The sequence below is a fragment of the Nerophis ophidion genome, linkage group LG10 (assembly GCF_033978795.1).
Source record: "Nerophis ophidion isolate RoL-2023_Sa linkage group LG10, RoL_Noph_v1.0, whole genome shotgun sequence".
NCBI lineage: Eukaryota > Metazoa > Chordata > Actinopteri > Syngnathiformes > Syngnathidae > Nerophis > Nerophis ophidion.
In genome coordinates, this window is record NC_084620.1 from 61,454,578 (window position 1) to 61,475,609 (window position 21,032).

General features: G+C 43.3%; 1 protein-coding gene across 1 annotated transcript in view; it reads right to left on the reverse strand.

Annotated features, from left to right (window-relative positions):
- LOC133561104 (plexin-B2-like) overlaps nt 1-21,032 on the reverse strand; it is a 134,595-nt gene that overhangs the window by 6,444 nt on the left and 107,119 nt on the right. The window contains exons 21-40 of the mRNA XM_061914327.1: nt 20,038-20,149; nt 19,763-19,969; nt 19,609-19,692; nt 19,431-19,526; nt 14,548-14,684; nt 14,353-14,453; nt 9,726-9,955; nt 9,467-9,648; nt 9,201-9,267; nt 7,327-7,473; nt 7,128-7,205; nt 6,972-7,050; nt 4,596-4,696; nt 2,264-2,345; nt 2,023-2,174; nt 1,788-1,948; nt 729-876; nt 495-559; nt 323-398; nt 123-197 (exon numbers count right to left, since the gene is read on the reverse strand). Coding sequence (XP_061770311.1) covers nt 123-197; nt 323-398; nt 495-559; nt 729-876; nt 1,788-1,948; nt 2,023-2,174; nt 2,264-2,345; nt 4,596-4,696; nt 6,972-7,050; nt 7,128-7,205; nt 7,327-7,473; nt 9,201-9,267; nt 9,467-9,648; nt 9,726-9,955; nt 14,353-14,453; nt 14,548-14,684; nt 19,431-19,526; nt 19,609-19,692; nt 19,763-19,969; nt 20,038-20,149 — 2,380 coding nt within the window. The remainder of the gene's footprint in view (nt 1-122; nt 198-322; nt 399-494; nt 560-728; nt 877-1,787; nt 1,949-2,022; nt 2,175-2,263; nt 2,346-4,595; nt 4,697-6,971; nt 7,051-7,127; nt 7,206-7,326; nt 7,474-9,200; nt 9,268-9,466; nt 9,649-9,725; nt 9,956-14,352; nt 14,454-14,547; nt 14,685-19,430; nt 19,527-19,608; nt 19,693-19,762; nt 19,970-20,037; nt 20,150-21,032) is intronic.

Consider the following 21,032-nt stretch of genomic DNA (forward strand, 5'->3'; position numbering starts at 1 on the left):
GGTTGAAAAACACTGGTTTGGACACCCTTGCTCTGGACTATCCAGCGTAATACGATATGTCTGCCGCCATCTAGTGGTCGGGTCATGTGAAGTGGTCACCAAGAGGAGATCAGTTAACTCACCGCGTCGTAGTACTTGCTGGCATACTGGTACAGTTGATGCAAGGCCAGCTGGGAGTTCAACTTGTCTGTGTGTTGCTGCACACACACAAAGACTCAGTCAGCGCACGCACAAACACACACACACACACACACACACACACACACACACACACACACACACACACACACACACACACACACACACACACACACACACGTACCCTGGACACCTCAGCAAGGTGAGTGTTCATGTCCTGGTCGCTAACAGGAACCATTTGCCTGATGCCTTTGTAGTAGCTGTTGACAAAAGACACAAGTTAGTGTGACACACAAAGACAGGAGTGTGTTAGTGTGACACACAAAGACAGGAGTGTGGTAGTGTGACACACTCACTCATCCACCATCTTCTTGTAAGTGGAAATCTCTTTAGCGTAGAGCAGCTTGTTGCTGGGCGACTCCTGCAAGGGCAAACATGGACAGGTGAGACGTTGGACTGGGGAGGGAGAGAGAGAGAGAGAAGAGAGAGAGAGAGAGAGAGAGAGAGAGAGAGAGAGAGAGAGAGAGAGAGAGAGAGAGAGAGAGAGAGAGAGAGAGACAGACGGCGGGTGGTCGGGCGAGCACACGAACCCGGCTGAGTTTGTGCTCGGTCTTGGTGCAGGCGTCCATGAAGGTCTGAGCGATGACGTGCAGCGATGCGTCCACCACCTCCGTCACGTGCACATCGAAGATGAAATGAGGGTTCCTCAGGATGTTCACCCAAAAGCGAAGTGGCAAACTAGGAGGGGAATCAGGATTAGTCTACTTTGAGACGTTTGGACGCCACCTGTATCTTTAGACATCTTATAAGTAGACGCAGCATCGGGCGCTACTGCATACTGGTGCTGACGAGACGCGGGGCGGCCATCTTGGAGTGGTGATGCACTCCACTCAGTGCAATTTAATAGGCAGGCAATGAACTGTCAGCACATTTCATTCATCTTACCTCACTCAAAACCACTCATTTTATTTGTCATACGTGTACTTATGATGAAGGACACATGTTTTATTATTCAGAGTTTGCTTAACAGTAATAGAATATTCTTATACGCTATAAGTGACCAGACGTCCGAGGTCAAAACTGGGAATATAATCCCAAAGAAGGGGAAAATAACGGCTATTTTTAAGTTGAAGAAACAATAAGATTAGGTTATATATACATGCATATATCCTACATAAACAATGTATGAATACATTAGATATCTCTATATCTCAGGGACCTTGGCATACCTTCAAGTACCCCCAGGGGGTACTTGAAGGTATGCCTAAAATGCTCTCACATAAACAACTGAAATCTTTTTCTCACACACACACACACACACTACTGAAACACTCTTATACACATTACTAAAATGCTCTCACATAAAAAACAAGTGTTTTCCTCTTACACACACTACTGAAACACTCTTATACACACTACTGAAACACTCTTAAAAACACTACTAAAATGCTCCCACATAAACAACTTAAATGTTTTTCTCTCACACACTACTGAAACACTCTCATACACTACTGAAACACTGTTATGCACACTACTGAAACACTGTTATGCACACTACTGAAACACTCTTCTACACTACTGAAACACTCTTCTACACACTACTGAAACACTCTTATACACACTACTGAAATGCTCTCACATAAATGTACCTGTTTGTCTTCCAGATGTGCAGCGTCTCCTCGTCCACGTTGTCGTGTTTCAGCGCCTGCTCGTCCAGGAAGTCAAAGAAGTACTTGATGGCGGGGGGCACAGCGGTGCTTGTGCACAGCACGCTGCGGAAGAAGTCGTCCACAAACTGCTGCAGTGTCCCCTGAAGACACACACATTGCCTTGAGGGATGTCCTGTACACTGTGGACAGCCGGCGGGACATGGCGGAGCAGTACCTTGACAGAGAGCAGTCTTGTCAGGTAGATCTCAGTGATGGCCTTGGTCATGGACTTGTCCTTCATGCTGCCTCGCTTGGACTTCACCTCGTCCAGCTCGTCTGTCGGCCTCACCAGGTGGAAGGTGTTGTCGTCCTCCAGCAGGGCGTTACCTGGCAACAGCAGGGTATCATCTGCATGCACGTGTGTGTGTGTGTGTGTGTGTGTGTGTGTGTGTGTGTGTGTGTGTGTGTGTACGTACGCTCTTCATGGCTATCCTGGTGCTGATGGAAGGCCTGTGTGTGCAACACTTTGGAAAGAACCAGTGTGGCGTCGTCCCGCACCTGGAGGAGCATAGCGTGTCACATGGCACGAGTAAGTCACATGATATCACTAGTTTGTCACATGACATTAATAGTCACACAGTATCTAGGGTGATACCCATGATATCAAAAATGAGTCACATGATATCATACAGGAGTCACATAATATCACTGGTAAGTCACATGATATCAATAGTGAGTCACATGTCAATAGTAAGCCACATGATATCATTCATGAGTGACATGATATCAATAGTGAGTCACATGTCAATAGTAAGCCACGTGATATCATTCATGAGTCACATGATATCACTAGTGAGTCACATGATATCAATAGTCACATGGTATCTATAGTGATACCCATGATATCAATAGTGAGTCACATGTCAATAGTAAGTCACGTGATATCATTCATGAGTCACATGATATCAATAGTGAGTCGCATGTCAATAGTAAGCCAAGTGATATCATTCAATAGTCACATGATATCACTAGTGAGTCACATGATATTTATAGTCACATGGAATCTATAGTGAAACCCATGATATTAATAGTGAGTCACATGACATTACTAGTTTGTCAAATGATATTAATAGTCACATAGTATCTATAGTGATACCCATGATACCACTAGCAAGTCACATGATGTCTATAGTGAGTCACATGTCAATAGTAAGCCCCGCAATATCATTCATGAGTCACACGATATCACTAGTGAGTCACATGTCAATAGTAAGCCACGTGATATCATTCATGAGTCACATATCATTAGTGAGTCACATGATATTAATAGTCACATAGAATCTATAGTGATACCAATGATATCAATAGTGAGTCACATGATATCACTAGTTAGTCACATAATATCAATAGTAAATCACGTGATATCAATAGTGAATCACATGATATCACTAGTCAGCCCCATTATATCATTTGTGAGTCACATGTCAATAGTAAGCCACGTGATATCATTCATGAGTCACATGATATCAATAGTGAGTCTAATATCAATAGTCCCATGATATTGAATAGTAAGTCACATGTCATAAGTGAGTCCCGTGATGTCACTAATGAGCCACGAAATACCACTGATATTACTTTCATTTTCATGATATCATTCATGAGTCACATGATATCAGTAGTGAGTCTAATATCAATAGTCCCATGATATTGAATAGTGAGTCACATGTCATAAGTGAGTCCCGTGATGTCACTAATGAGCCATGTAATACCACTGATATTACTTTCATTTTCATGATATCATTTGTGAGTCACATGATATCACTAGTGCGACACTTATACTTACTGGTGACTTACTAGTGGTAAGTTGCATGCCCTCACTAGTAAGGCACATGATGTCAAAAGTGAGTCCCATATCACTCGTAGGCCGCGTGATAACATTATGAGTCATATGATATCAATAATGAGTCACATGGTATCAGTAGTGAGTCTAATGATAATAGTCACATGATGTGAACAGTGAGTCACATGTCAAAAGTGAGTCTAGAGTGAGTCCCATGATGTCAATGAGCCATGCGATACATTTGATATCACTAGTGATAGTCATTATATCATTTGTGAGTCACATTTCATTAGTGATTCACATGATATCACTAGTCAGTCACATGATATCAATAGTAAATCACAAGATATCACTAGTGAGTCACATGATAGCAATAGTCACATGATATTGAGTCACATGATATCAACAATGTGTCACATAACTTTACTGGTCAGCCAGGTAATAGTGAGTCACATGATACCAATTCTAACATGATATTAAGTCACATGATGTCAAAAGTGAGTCAAGTGATATCACTAACAAGTCACTTGATCTCATTAGTGATTCACGTCCTCACCGGAGAGTCACATGATGTCAATAGTAAGTCACATGATATCACTAGTGAGTCACATGTCATCACTAGTGAGTAACATGATAGCAATAGTCACATGATATTGAGTCACATGATATCATCAATGCGTCACATAACAACACAAGTCAGCCAGGTAATAGTGAGTCACACAATACCAATTCTAACATGATATTAAGTCACATGATGTCAAAAGTGAGTCAAGTGATATCACTAACAAGTCACTTGATCTCATTAGTGATTCACAAGATAACATTTGTGAGTCACGTCCGAACAGGAGAGTCACATGATGTCAATAGTAAGTCAGATGATATCACTAATGAGTTAGATGATATCAATAGTGAGTCACATGATGCCATCGTATTTCAAAAGAAAACAACAACAACATAAGAATACTGACGTTGTAATGCGCCAAAGTGTTGAGTCTCTTCCAGTGTCCTTCCTTCTGCGAGGTTAGGTCAACGTCAGACAAAATCTGACCCGTGGATCCGGGACGCCATTCTGGGTCAAATGAAACCATTAGACAGGATCAGACACAATCGATGATTTATCTGATAACTTCAATTCTATAAAGCTTCACCAGGGGGCAATAGACACAACTATCATTAAAGTTAAAGTACCAATGATTGTTAGGGATGGGAATCGAAAACCGGTTCTGGTTCAGAACCGGTTCCCATGTGTATCAATTCCTTGGAATGGCTTGCCATATCTTCTCGCGGTTCTTTGAACACTTCTATAATATGCTGAAACATTTCAAACACCCAGCATGCAATGAATGTCGCCTTTTTGAAGCGCATCGATCTCATGCCAGGCAGCAGTAAATACTACAGGTATTAATACTCTGATAATATTAGCGATGTTACTTGTTCAATTGAAAGGAATGCCTTCTCAATTAGACGAGTATGAAGAGATATATTCTGAACAATTTGGAGGCGGGGCAGTAATGACTTTTCACTGCGGCATAGAAGTTGATTTTTTTTCCTCCAACCATATTTTCCCTCCATCATGCTAGAATAATTATGTATACATTATCACACAACTCTTACGCTTAAGGGCCGTGGCTATAGTGATCATCAATTGTGCTGAAGTTGTACTTTTTCTATCTGTGCACAGCTAGTCGTCTCGTATCAGTGTTTTCAGACCCTGAATCGGCCTGCTGACTGCCAAGGGAAAATCGAGTGCCGTGACGCAGACAGAACAGGGACAGGGCGATATCACGAGGGTCAACACATTTGCATTTCATTAATAGTCATATAGTCAAAGACATGCACCTGGGGATAGGTTGATTGGCAACACAAAAAATTGTCCCTAGTGTGTGAATGTGAGTGTGAATGTTGTCTATCTGTGTTGGCCCTGCGATGAGGTGGCGACTTGTCCAGAGTGTACCCCGTCTTCAACCCGATTGTAGCTGAGATAGGCGCCAGCGCCCCCCGCGACCCCAAAAGGGAATAAGCGGTAGAAAATGGATGGATGGAATAATAGTCATATATTGTGTCTAACTGGAGCTGCTGAGATTAACCCCTTTCCTTCAGCAGCAGCTTCAGTGATGTAACCAGGGACCTTCCAAAAAAAGAGGACGCACGTGGGCTGGACTTTAGAAGAGGAAGCACGTGGGCTGGACTTTAGAAGAGGAAGCACGTGGGCTGGACTTTAGAGTGTAGTTTGCATCTGTAAAAAACCTCTCCTCATTCGAGCCAAATTGAACTCTGTCTCTGCATGATTCCTTGCTTCTTGTCTGTTTAATAGATGACATCAGTGTTTCAACCTGACACATTTTTTTGAAAATAAATTTAAAATAATTCTTTAGAATTTAACAACATAAAACATTTGGAAATTACACAATAATTGTTTTAACTTTTTTTTTTTACTTTTAAGAATCTTTTGTCTTCTACCTAGAAAATATACTGTGCAATATAAAGGTTTTACAAGGTTCAACTAATATAATGACGGGCTCACTGCATGCAACATGAGATATTTCCAACTTTCTTATGATATAATGTCCATGTTTATTACCAACATATGAAAACCTTAAATTGAAAAATGCTGGGGTTTTTTTTGTTTTTTTATAAACTGTTAGCCATTATTCTCCAAGTTGTATGAAATAGATGCTTGACAAATGTCACTTTGCATGTGATGAGTTAATATCGCAATTTAGGTTCACTTTTAAAGTTGAATTTGGGACATGCTCTCCCTGAGAGAGCATGAGGAGGTTGAGGTGGGCAGGGTTTTGGTGGGTTGGGGGGTGGATATTGTAGCGTCCCGGATGAGTTAGTGCTGCAAGGGTTTCTGGATATTTGTTCTGTTGTGTTTATGTTGTGTTACGGTGCGGATGTTCTCTCGAAATGTCTTTGTCATTCTCGTTTGGTGTGGGTTCACAGTGTGGCGCATATTTGTAACAGTGTTAAAGTTGTTTATACGGCCACCCTCAGTGTGACCTGTTTGGCTCTTGACCAAGTATGCATTGCATTCACTTGTGTGTGTGTGAAAAGCTGCAATGCCTTTAAGGTTAATTAGCGCTCTGTACTTCTCCCTACGTCCGTGTACACAGCGGCGTTTTTAAAAGTCATAAATGTTACTTTTTGAAACAGATACTGCTAATTTCCAATATTACATTTTAAAGCACATATCGGCCGATAATATCAGCAGTTTGATATTATCGGACATCTCGAATGAGGATGTTGTAAATATAGAGAGTGTGTGTGTGTGTGTGTGTGTGTGTGTGTGTGTGTGTGTGTGTGTGTGTGTGTGTGTGTGTGTGTGTGTGTGTGTGTGTTACCTAGTGCCACGCTCTCCACCTTTGGCCTCTGCGAGTACGGCAGATTCCTGTACACCTGGTCAATGATCTTCTCTTTCACCTGCACAGCGCGACCAAGTCATCAGTAAATCAAACAACATCAAACCTAAAACACGATTGCTTCCGGCCAGGCGTCACCTGAGAGATGGTGTCACAATTGAGCACCTTGACGGGCGTCACATCGGGCCCCTCTCCGTGCACCAGCACCTGCAGGGTCTGCCGCACAAAGCACACCTGTCACTCACACACACTGCAGCTACCACGGACACAATACCAAGCAAAGCTTTTATTGTGAAAGCGGTGCAAGCGTCCCCACGATGTCTTCATACGGACTGACCAGTACAGAATATTCCACGTCGTCTCCGAGCAGCCCGGTGTCGTTCAGCGTGTACTTGGCCTTCTTCATCTTGGCGTCCACCGGCCCTTTGTCCACCTGGTGCTTCAAGGCTTTGAATAGTTTGTACAGCGGCTCCCCGGCGCTGTCCTGCAAGATGGACGCCCACAACATACTTCTGTCAAGACTACACAAGCGTCGTGTGTAGGGATGATGCTCGTTAAGAAATGATGGAGTTCGAGCCCATTATCGAATCCTCTTATGGAACCCAGATCGGTCAGGGGTCTCAGACATGCGGGATGTTCTGCGGCCCCCACCTTGATATGAAAGTTTAAAGTTAGTGCGGCCCGCAAGTTTTATATAAATGGAGCTTGACAGCATTTTGTGCAGAGATGAAGGAATCTACCAATCATGGTGTGAGATGTGGCTCTGGAGGGCCAGACATTGATGTCACTGGGGTGATGCAAGCAGAGAAATAAACTCTTCCTGCCTCCCTCCCTCTCTCTCTCGCCCACATTCTTAATCTCTCTTTCTCTCTCGCTCCCTCCCCCGGTGCCGGGGAGACAAGCGGTGCGGAACTTCTGAAGGACTCCACCGAAGGACCAAGCGACAATACAAAACTGTGGTGCACTGGATGAAGTGCTGGCTGTCCAGAGTCGGCACCCTCGCCTGTGTGCATTGGTTGGGGACTTTTCTGCGCTTCTGACCTGTCTCTGCTTGGGATGGTTTCTTGCTGGCCCCACTATGGACTGGACTCTCACTATTATGTTAGATCCACTATGGACTGGACTCACACTATTATGTTAGATCCACTAAGGACTGGACTCTCACACTATTATGTTAGATCCACTATGGACCGGACTCTCACTATTATGTTAGATCCACTATGGACTGGACTCTCACTATTATGTTAGATCCACTATGGACTGGACTCTCACTATTATGTTAGATCCACTATGGACTGGACTTTCACTATTATGTTAGATCCACTATGGACTGGACTTTCACTATTATGTTAGATCTACTATGGACTGGACTCTCACTATTATGTTAGATCCACTATGGACTGGACTCTCACTATTATGTTAGATCCACTATGGACTGGACTCTCACTATTATGTTGGATCCACTATGGACTGGACTCTCACTATTATGTTAGATCCACTATGGACTGGACTCTCACTATTATGTTAAATCCACTATGCACTTGACTTTCACAGTATTGTGTTGGACCCACTCGACGTCCATTGCTTCCGGTCTCCCCACATTTGCGGTCCTCTCCAAGGTTTCTCATAGTCATTCTCATCGACGTCCCACTGGGTTGTGAGTTTTTCCTTGCCCTTATGTGGGCGCTGATCCACGGATGTGGTTGTGGCTTGTGCAGCCCTTTGAGACACTTGTGATTTAGGGCTATATAAATAAACATTGATTGATTGATTGATTGAAAAAGGGATTCGAATCCATGGAATTGATTCTTTTCTTCTTGAACAATCGGGAAACCTGGTTTCGAACATCATCCCTAGTTGGGGACGGCGTGGCGAAGTTGGTAGAGTGGCCATGCCAGCAATCTGAGGGTTCCTGGTTCAATCCCCACCTTCTACCATCCTAGTCACGTCCCTTGTGTCCTTGAGCAAGACACTTAACCCTTGCTCCTGATAGGTGCTGGTTAGTGCCTTGCATGGCAGCTCCCTCCATCAGTGTGTGAATGTGTGTGTGAATGGGTGAATGTGGAAGTAGTGTCAAAGCACTTTGAGTACTTTAGAAAAGCTATAAAAGTGCTATACAAGTATAACCCATTTGTGTGTTTGTTGAGCTCCGTTATTTCCGATGTTTGTGCTAAACGCCCGCGAGCAAGAGAAGGAAAGAGAGAGAGTCACCCTGAGGAACTGGTAGAGGCAGATGGACATCCAGTTACACAACATCCGCTCCACGACTGTCTCCGACCTGCAGGAAGCCAGAAAGATGGCGTCACAGGCGTCCAGCAGAGGGCAGCGTGTTGCATTGATTGAAACTTTAATAAGTAGATAGCACAGAACAGTACATATTCCCTACAATTGACCACTAGATGGTTAAATCCCCCGATAAGTTTTTCAACTTGTTTAAGTCGGGGTTAATCAATTGATCAGCGAGTGGGTCTTCTCACCTCCTGAGCATGAGCTTGGGGTTTTTGTTGTGCGTGTGCTCGTCCATGAGCTCCAGCAGCAGCGTCCTGGTGATGTCCGTGTAGTACTCCAGCTTGCCGTGCAGCGCCACCGTCAGCAGCGAGGCGAAATAACCGCGGGTGCGAGCGTTGAAGTCGGGCTGACTCTCCAGCGTGTGGATGAACTGCAGGAAGCATGAAAAAGATCGTAAAGAGTCGCCAACTTTTTGACAAGATGCGGTGCGTGGAGCTCCGCCCTCACGTTGATGAGGAAGGTCTTGCTGTTGAGCAGGTTGGAGAACTGGTTGAGAGCCTGAGCCACGATGGACCTGCGGGATTCTGGGATTTGGATCGTGCCCGTGATCATGGCGTCGTTAGCGCCGTCCTTGGAGGGCAGGAAAAAGTTCCGGTCGGTGTAGGTTTTGTAGTCCAGGAAGGGGATGCGGGCTTCGCTCAGGTCGCTGGTGTGGTCCCCCATCTCGATCATCAGGTCTGGTTGAAACAGACCATGTCATGATGTCTCAGGTGTCACATGACCCTCTAAACAGGGGGGTCAAACTCGCTTTGCAGGTATGGCTGCCATTAGAGGGCGCTTGTAACACTTAATATATTATATATTATTAAAATCAATGTGCGTGGAGTCAGTCTGTGGAACAACTTAGGGGACGAGTTAAAAACGTGTTCTAGCATGATTCAATTCAAAACACTGTTTAAAAAAGAAGTACTGAAGAAGTACGAGGAGGAAATAGAGTGATGCCCTCAGCACAAAGCGATGGAAGAGACGTGTATGGTTGGAGAGTGTTTGGGCCCGTGTGTGTGTGTGTGTGTGTGTGTGTGTGTGTGTGTGTGTGTGTGTATGCATGTGTGTGTTTTGTCTCATCTTGTCTTGTCTCATGGTATTGTTAGTGTACAGGAGCTTTTCTTGTTTTGTTTATAGAGTATTGTTTTTGTATTATATTGTTTATGTCAAATGTGGAATGAGTGAGAGGGGTTGGGCTATTATAAGCAGCTGCTTCATCCAACCCCTTTTCAAGCCTTGCATAAATATCTTTGCCAACATGTAAAATAAACAAAAACTGTGTTTAGTTGTACTGTGCATGTTTGAAATAAATATTTCAATTAAATTCAATTTAATATATATTAGGGATGCACCGAAATTAAAATTTGTGGCCGAAGCCAAAGCCGAATAAAATTTGAACGCTTGGCCGAAGGCCGAATACCGAATAATGAATGCAGTTTTTCACAATTTTTTTAATATTGCATAAATAGCCTAGAATAAATATTTAGACATGTTTTTCAAATAAAGTAATTTTTTATTGAATATTGACATTTTTTTAATATTCCAGTAGCCTTTGCTTTTCAAAAAAAGCACAAAGTTTTTCATTTATATTAGGCCTTCAAACAAAACATGCATTCCAAAAAGAAATAAAAGGCATTAAAGTGGATAAACCCACAAGAAATGAATTATTGTCCTTTTGGCAAAAGTCTGCTTAGCCACAGTAGATATGCTAATAATGTAAACAGAAGGCTTAAGTAAATCTCAATTAAGTGTGTGCTTGTAACCTCATACACTTATACAGGTAGCCTACACAACAGGCTAATAATGTAAACAGAAGGCTCAAGTAAATCTCAATTAAGTGTGTGCTTGTAACCTCATACACTTATACAGGTACACAACATATCCCAACGTCACCGCACGTTGGTTGATTGCGTCACCGCGTCCAAAAATTGCGTCACACGCCACTATTCGGCCTTGTTTTTAACTCATTCCACCGAAGGCCGAATGTGGCTTTTTTTGCCATATTCGGCCGAATGTATTCGGTTACCGATTAATCGGTGCATCCCTAATATATATATATATATATATATATATATATATATATATATATATATATATATATATATATATATATATATACACACACACACACACACACACAGTTTTATTACAACATATTACAGTAAATCCTTGAAAAACCGGTCTCCTCCCAACTTCACTCCCACCTACAGTTAAATAACAGATATGAACAATTCCAGTCTGGTTTCTGCCACCTGCACAGCACTGAAACAGCACTAGTAATAATCACAAAGGATCTCCTCCTGGCAGCTGATTCTGGTCTTCTCACAATCCTAATCCTCTTAGATCTGACTGCAGCCTTTGACACACGGTCCTCCTCCATAGATGGCACAGTATTGGCATCACAAACACGCCCCTTCACTGGTTTACATCATATCTCTCCCACCGCACTCAGTTTGTTCAACTCCGTTCATTTAAACCCTTTCGTCTCCCGTTTCCTCTGGTGTCCCCCAGGGCTCTGTTCTTGGTTCCTTGCTTTTTAGCAATATTTTCCGTAAATTTAAAATACATTTTCACTGTTACTCGGATGACACCCAGCTCTACATTTCAAGCAAACCAACTGCCTCTCTTCCTCCTTCCTGCCTTACAGACTGCCTCAGTGAACTCAAGCAGTGGTTCTCATCCAATTTCCTTCAACTTAATTGCAATGAACTGAAATCGTACTTGAAGTTACAAAAACCATACTCGCCAAAACCTACAGCTTGTCCGTTACTCTCGGCAATTCCTCTGTCTCCCCCTCCTCCCAAGTCAAGAGTCTGGGTGTCATCCTGGACAACACACTCTCCTTTCAAGCCCACATAAATAACATTAACCCGGTCTGCTTACTTTCATTTACCCATCCCTTAGCCCACATACTGCTGCCATATTAGTCCATAGCCTGGTCACCTCTCGCCTGGACTATTGTTTGGTCTCCCTCACAAGTCACTTCACAAACTTCAGCTTCTCCAGAACTCTACAGCCCGGATAATCAGCAGAACCCCTTCAATCCAGCACATCAGCCCTGTTCTGCATTAACTCCACTGGCTACCCATCAAACATCGTATCCACTTTAAAATAATTCTCCTCACTTTCAAAGCCATCCATAACTTCTCTCCATCATATCTCTCTGACCTGCTCCATGTGGCCACGCCCTCACCTTCCCTAAGATCCTCTTCATCCATCCATCTGAGTGTCCCCTTATTTCAAGAGTCCACCATGGTTGTCTGAGCTTTCAGCCGCTCTGCCCCACATCTTTGGAACTTTACCACCAGCCCTTCGTAACTTAAACTTAATATCACTCGTCAAATCAAGCCTCAAAACACACTTATTCCTGACTGCTTATTCATTGGAATCATCTTATTTATCTTTGTTGTTGTTGTCGTTTTTATCCAATTTGATTTTATTGTTTTGATTTTGTACGGTGTCCTTGAGTGCCCAGAAAGGTGCCTTATAAGTAAAATGTTTTGTTATTATTATTAAATGATAAAATAGTACAACTGTTTTACAGAAAAAAACTGGCAGCGTAGTCACTAGAATTTTACTGTAAAATGTACTGTATTTTTTTTCAATACATTATTCAATATGAAAAAACAGTATAACTGTTTTTTGTTCATTCTGGCAAATGAGCTGCCAGTTCTTCACAGTAAAAAAAAGAAATATGGTACCGTTTTTCCATTTACATTTGGATACTGTAAAAACAACTGGCAGCTTAATCGACAGAATTTTACCGTAAAAAAAGACTTTTCTTTCCAATTTAGACTAAATACATCATAACAGTTCGCAATGCCACCTCAGAAGAAGCATTTAAGTCTCACCTTAAAACTCATTTGTATATTCTAGCCTTTAAATAGACTCCCTTTTTAGACCAGTTGATCTGCAGTTTCTTTTCTTTTTCTTCTATGTCCCACTCTCCCTTGTGGCGGGGGTCCGGTGGCCATGTACTGCTCGCCTGTGTATCGGCTGGGGACATCTCTGCGCTGCTGGTCCGCCTCCGCTTGGGATGGTTTCCTGCTGGCTCCGCTGTGAACGGGACTCTTGCTGCTGTGTTGGATCCTCTTTGGACTGGACTCTCGCGACTGTGTTGGATCCATTGTGGATTCAACTTTCACAGTATCATGTTAGACCCGCTCGACATCCATTGCTTTCCTCCTCTCTAAGGTTCTCATAGTCATCATTGTCACCGACGTCCCACTGGGTCATTATTGTCACCAATGTCCCACTGGGTGTGAGTTTTCCTTGCCCTTATGTGGGCCTACCGAGGATGTCGTGGTGGTCTGTGCAGCCCTTTGAGACACTAGTGATTTAGGGCTATATAAGTAAACATTGATTGATTGATTGATTGATATATTTTACCGTAAAATCTATTGTCATTTCTACAGTGAACAATTTGATGGATAAATCGCTTTGAAATCAAAGTATTTATTTTTATTTTGACAAAAAAAAATGTTTTGGAAAGTATTTGTTTCAATATTGGATACTATTAAAGTTGAAAAGGTATGCAATTTCATGTAGTGCATATATTTGTTTTCTGTCAAAATGGAAAGAACGAATACTTTTAGTGATAAAATATAAGGTCCTTCATTGACATACAGTACAGGCCAAAAGTTTGGACACACCTTCTCATTTAAAGCATCAAAACTGAAGGCTCGATGAGCTTCAAGCACACCTGTGAAGTGCAAACCAATGCAGGTGACTACCTCTTGAAGCTCGTGGAGAGAATGCCAAGAGTGTGCAAAGCAGTAATCAGGGCAAAGGGTGGCTATTTTGAAGAAACTACAATATGAAACATGTTTTCAGTTATTTCACCTATTTTTGTTAAGTACATAACTGCACATGTTTTAGTCCATAGTTTTGAAACCTTCAGGGACAATCTACAATGTAAATAGTCAGGAAAATAAAAGAAAAGGCATTGAATGAGGAGAAAGTGTGTCCAAACTTTTGGCCTGTACTGTACATCATTTCCAGGCGTTGGCGTGCCAAATAAAATGATGTGGCAGTCCAGATCTGGCCCGCAGGCTTTGAGTTTGACACGTGATCTAAAAGGCGCTCTTACCGGTGAACTCTTTTTTGCAGCGATCCCTCACGCTCTCCTCCAGGTTCTCCAGCTGATGTTTCACTTTCTCATACTCTCGCTCCGCCTGCCGACTCTTTCTCCTGGAGCAGCAAGACAACTTGTAGCTCAAACACAAACAGGAACACACACACACACACACACACACACACACACACACACACACAGACGTCTCACCTGTAGCAGTAGACGGACACAAAAATGAACAGCAGCATAGGGACGATGACGGCGGGAATGATGATGGCGAGAGGGATGTCGTCCTTGGTGGCGTAGTAGACGGAACCAACCATCCACTCTCCGTGGCCGAACTTGACCTGGATGTAGAAGGATGTACATGACATGTATGATCAACAGTACGGGATTGTTATGACAAAAATAACACTTTTACTTCCGATTAGGGCTGTTGTGATTAACTTGTCGCCGACAATGATCGTGACGTCATCACTCGTGTTTTTCCCGGCGGAAGTGGGCAGCTCGCAAAACAACGTCAATGCTAAGATGTAAAGTTTGAGGATCCATCCATCCATCCATTTTCTACCGCCTATTCTCTTTTTTGGGGTCGCGGGGGGGCGCTGGCGCCTATCTCAGCTACAATCGGGCGGAAGGCGGGGTACACCCTGGACAAGTCGCCACTTTATCGCAGGGCCAACACAGATAGACAACATTCACAATCACAGTAACTCACTAGGGCCAATTTAGTGTTGCCAATCAACCGAACTCCAGGTGCATGTCTTTGGAGGAGGGAGGGGCCTATCCCCAGGTGCATGTCTTTGGAGGTGGGAGGAGGCCGGAGAACCCGGAGGGAACCCATGCATTCACAGGGAGAACATGCAAACTCCACACAGAAAGATCCCGAGCCTGGATTTGAACCCAGGACTGCAGGAACTTCGTATTGTGAGGCAGACGCACTAACCCCTCTGCCACCGTGAAGCCCAGGTTTGAGGATATTTCTTCTTATTCTTGTTAAAAACATGAATACTCTGCTCCTTTGGCAAAGCAGAGCTTGGTTTTATGGCAGCACGTCTGTGATACACAAACATTGAAAGTGGAGACATGATGTGGGACATTTGGAGGGAGGATGCGGACACAGCCTCGGTAAGAGTGTTAGCTTCTAGTTTGCTAGCTACCCAACAAGAGTGAGACAAAGTAGTTTGATAAATATCTTTAAAGGAGTCATTTGTAATAATTGCATGTCAAGTCATCATTAAATGGCCCTGATTGATGAATCATGTTCTTTTTGAACACCTTTATAACTGACAACAGTAGTTCAGCAGGGATGAGCTCATTTCAAAATTAGATTTAAAGCCCCAAAATCTTGTTATTGTTTTCATTTTGATGACCCGTCCTCCACTGTTTTAACCAATTATTATTACTTTATTATTATTATTTATTTTTCTTTGGTCAGTGGTCAACAAAAACAAACAGTTTTACATAAACAAACAGTTGTACATTCTTAAATTGAAAATGTTGCAGACCAAAAGGGTTTAGAATGAAGTTGAACACTTATTGCTCCTAACCCTTTAAACAATGTCAAAAACAAGATGAGCTTCCTAAAAATGTGAAATTTCCTTTGCACAACATAATATAAATACACCTTTTACTGGATGCAATCTTACTTGTAGGGGAGGAAACAGGTGGTAGAGGTGTCCCTCCCCTCTCAGTAAGCTGTGGAGTCCCCCAAGGCAGTATACTAGGCCCTTTACTGTTCCTAGTATAGGTAAATGACATGCCATCAGCATGTGAATTGTTCCTGTTTGTGGATGACTCGGCCCTGCTGGTATCCGGCAAGGACAAGTCACAGGTGGAAAAAAACCTCAGTGCTGAACTCTGTAGAATTTGCACCTGGCTCGCTGACAACAAGCTATCCATACACTTAGGTCAAAGGGAATCCATCCTATTTGGGTCCCACATCAACCTTCTATAAGTCAGTGACTTCACTATAAAAGTGGGTGACATTGTTATCACCAGGAAAGATGAGATCACCTACCTAGGTTCCATTCTAGAGGCTAATCTTTCCTGTGATAAAATGGCAACCAAGGTGATCAAAAAGGTCAACAAACGAACAAAATTTCTAAACAGAATCTCTTCTCTGGTCAACAAAAGCACCTTGAGGATTCTAGCGGGAACTCTCATTCAACCCTTCTTTGATTACGTTTGCACCTCCTGGTACCCCAGCACCTCCAAAACCCTCAAATCTAGACTCCAAACATCCCAGAATAAGCTAGTCCGGTTACTTTTAGACCTCCACCCCAGATCCCACCTCACTCCAACCCACTTCTCCAAAGTGGGCTGGCTCAGGGTGGAGGACAGAGTCAAACAACTTGCACTGAGCCTAGTCTATAAAATCCGCTACACCTCCCTGATACCGAAGTACATATCAAACTACTTCCTTAACGTAAATGACCACCATAACCACAACACCAGGGGGGAGCTCCACAAACCACGTTAAACCCAGATTCCCATCTAACAAAGGTCTTAACTCATTCTCTTTCTATGCCACATCAATGTGGAATGCACTCCCAACAGGTGGAAAAGTAAGTGCATCTCTATCCTCCTTCAAAACCGCTCTAAAACAACACCTCCACGTCTGGTGCGGTTGGGAGAGTGGCCGTGCCAGCAATCTGAGGGTTCCTGGTTCAATCCCCACCTACTACCAACATCATCACGTCTGTTGTGTCCTGAGCAAGACACTTCACCCTTGCTCCTGATGGGTGCTGGTTAGGGCCTTGCATGGCAGCTCCCTCCATCAGTGTGTGAATGTGTGTGTGAATGGGTGAATGTGGAAGTAGTGTCTAAGCGCTTGGAGTACCTTGAAGGTAGAAAGTTGCTATACAATTACCGTATTTCCTTGAATTGCCGCCGGGTATATAATATGCGCCTGCCTAGAATTACTGCCGGGTCAAACTCGTTTCGCAAAATAATTAACATATGCCTGTCATCATTTTCAAAATGGAGGAGGCTGATTTCAATCATTTGAAATCGCATAAAGGATAGATAGATAGATAGATAGATAGATAGATAGATAGATAGATAGATAGATAGATAGATAGATAGATAGATAGATAGATAGATAGATAGATAGATAGATAGATAGATAGATAGATAGTACTTTATTTATTCCGTCAGGAGAGTTCCTTCAGGAAAATTACAATTTTCAGCACAATCCCATTCAAGATCAGACAAACATTACAGGGAGACAGAACAGGATCGCTGACGGGTCTGCCGGCTTCCAGCGCCCCTTACAAAAAAGATGACATACAGGTAAACAGGGGGGGAAATAGAAGATTAAAATAAAAATTAAAAAATCGGTCTTAGCCTAGGCCCTGGAGTGGGGGTGCAGACTGAGGCCAAGGGAAAAAAAACAACAACTCATAGCCATAGTACACATCCCTCTTACATGTGTGTAAGAGGGAAACATCAAACATCAAAGAACACAGAGGACATTAAAGACATTAAAGCAGCAGATACAAGCAGACACTTCTACATACAGCTATGAATAAAAAGTGAAAGAAACATATCCACTGTGGTGGCCTCTGTGGTGTTCCACGCCATCGTCCGCTGGGGAGGAGGGAGCATGGCCAGAGACAGGAGCAGACCCAACAAAGCAACCAAGACAGCAGACTCCACTCTCGGCCAGTGTCCAGTCCGCATGGATGAGTGAGGATACGTCCAAGGTGACTGAGGTGTCCGACACCTGCTCACCCAGTCAAGACACCACGAAGCCTCTCCGTCCCAGCGCTCAGTGCCAGCTCCACAGTCCTGTCCCTTCATCCGCATCTCCTCCAGTACATCCAAACAGACTCTGGTGTAGCAGAGACCCTGCAGCTGGTCTCCATGGCCAAAAGGCTCCCGGGAGGCAGATCCAGAAGTCCACAAAAAAAGCACCACAGAGGTCACGAAAGTGGCACCCCTTGTCACACAGTCCCAAAGGGTCCCGGACCAAAATGCAAAAAATATAATACCACATGAAAACAAGAGGGAAACACAAAAGGATGACACAAGAGCACAGAGCTCCTGCCTACAGCAGCCACTACAGCAGCGCCATCTTGGGAAAAATAAAAAATAAAAAAAAATAAAAAGGGAAGAAGATTAAGAGCTATTCAGTAGGATTTAAGGTCCAAGCTATCAAATATGCTAAAAAGAACAGTTAGCAGCTATGTTTTAATAATATACCGTAGCCGCGTGTGTCAAATATGAGTCATTAAATGACTCCCGCCCCCTGGTGGTAGAGGGCGCTAGTGATCCTTCTTGCGACTACTCGGCTGCAGAAGAAGTGACAACAAGCAGCAAGAGTGAGCAGCAATCGTTTATTTTTTCCTCTCGCTTGCACTTTTAACATGGAGGATTACATATCTAAAATAAAACATTTTTCTAAACTGGACTTTCAATCGAAGCAGGAGGTAATAAAGGAAGATTTCTATCGAAACAGAGAGACTTTTAAAACTGAAGAAAGATAAGAAAGACTTCTATAAACAAGTTATCGATGCTTTTGATCAGAAGGAGCTACGCGTGGATTTCACTTATAAGTAAAAATACGACCGTAATAAGGTTTTTTTTTATTAAATGTGCTTTTCATGATGGTATCCTTACATCACACTCAAATTTTTAAGCGCAGGCCTAAATTTACCACATGCCTTTGGTAAGTGCCGGAGTGAGAAGAGGTTTTAAAATAATTAGCGCATGCTTGCCTTTACCGCATACCTTTGGAAAGTGCCGGAGTGAGAAGAGGTTTTAAATTAATTAGCGCCCCGGCGGCAATTCAAGGAAATACGGTATAACCCATTTACTCTTGTGTGTGACTGCCATCTACAGGTCACACTTATGTCAACATGTACCAAATAAAATACTGTAGCTTCGAGGTCGTAAGCAAAACCCGAATTATTCCATATGTTCGGCACACTGTCCATTTTTGAGGGAAAAAAAAATTTAAGTACGCCTTCTAGTCTATAAAATATAGTAAATGCGGCCTCAACAGCTTGCCATACACTTAGAGAGGCATCCTTTACTCGTCAGGACTCAGTGCCAAATAAGTGTGCCATGGCTGGACCACAAGTACTTACCACCAGCTCCAGTGGGTCATTGCCGGCGTCTCTGCGTTGGCGTTTTGATGGAGTTCTGGGCTGAGACAACGGTGGATCCAGGATCAACTTGTCGTCCTGATGAGAAACAATCTTACGTCACTCCACCTAGCAGTTTAACAAAGTAACATCCACTTGTAGCAGCGGGTGATGTTCCTACCTGGAGTATGCTAACATTACAGGAAGCGTCTCCAACAAAAGCTTGCGCCTCTTTGGCCGTCATGGCCTTGGAGAAGCCACGCCCCTGCAGAGACAGGAAGGAGAGGAGAACAGCGTGAGCGGCGGCGAGCGCGGCGACGTGAGAGGACGCTCACATTGACGATGATGACGCTGGTCTCCGTGATGATGGTTTTGGAGAGCGCGTTGAAGGTGGGGTCCGGGTGGTAGTCGAAGGCCCTTAGCTCCTCGATGAGGTTGTCCAGGTGCAGGAAGGTGCGCAAGGAGCGGCTGTCGCTCCAGTTGACCGTCGGGGAGGAGAACTGCAGCACCGTGTCGTTCTTGCTAAGAGCCTCCTGCACAAACTGACAAGCACAAGTTGCGTTTGTGCGTCCCCCGTTACCACGGCAACAGCACACGGGCACACCTCTACCTCCACACGTGATTGTTCTGGTGAGAAGTCGTCAGAGGTGGGCACCACTTTCATGCTGGCCCTCTGGATCAGGTCAAAACTGTTTCCCAACACCACGATCTTCCGCCCGCCGCTACACACAACAACAAGAGGCTAATTAGCTGAAAATCTCATTAAGACGACTAAATGGAAAATTGTTCTACGCTTCCCAAAATTTCAAATTGAATTGACAATGTCGCACAAATTCAAATTACATTCCATAAATTTGAATTCAGTTTGCAAACAGGAATTAGAATTTGCTGTGTTCCAGAATTATGCTTTCAGACATACATACATACATACATATATATAGATATACATACATATATATATATAAACACACACACACACACACACACACACACACACACACACACACACACACACACACACACACACACACATATATATATATAGCCCTGTAATGAGGTGGCAACTTGTCCAGGGTGTACACGTCTTCCGCCCGAATGCAGCTGAGCTAGGCTCTAGCGACCCCGCCGAAACCCCAAAAGGGACAAGCGGTAAAAAATTGTGTAACCATTTAGTGGTCAATTGTACGGAATGTGTACTGAACTGTGCAATCTACTAATAAAAGTTTCAATCAATCGATCGTATATATATATTATACTGTATACATATACACACACACATACATACATACATATATACACACACACATATACACAGAGCAAAAAACATCACCAAGGACAGCACACACCCTGGCTTCCACCTATTCCACTTGCTACCATGGGGCAGGTGCTACAGGTGCATCAGAGCCAGAACAAACAGGCTCAGAGACAGCTTCTTCCCCAGAGCTGTCACCATGTTGAACTCTAACTTATAATAATAATAATAATAATAATAATTCACCACTACACAATATCCTGCCCTAATACATACTGTGCAATACTACCTTCCAGTGCAATACTTCCAACACTGATTGTTATTTATTACTTCCATACTCTTGTCTTGTTCTG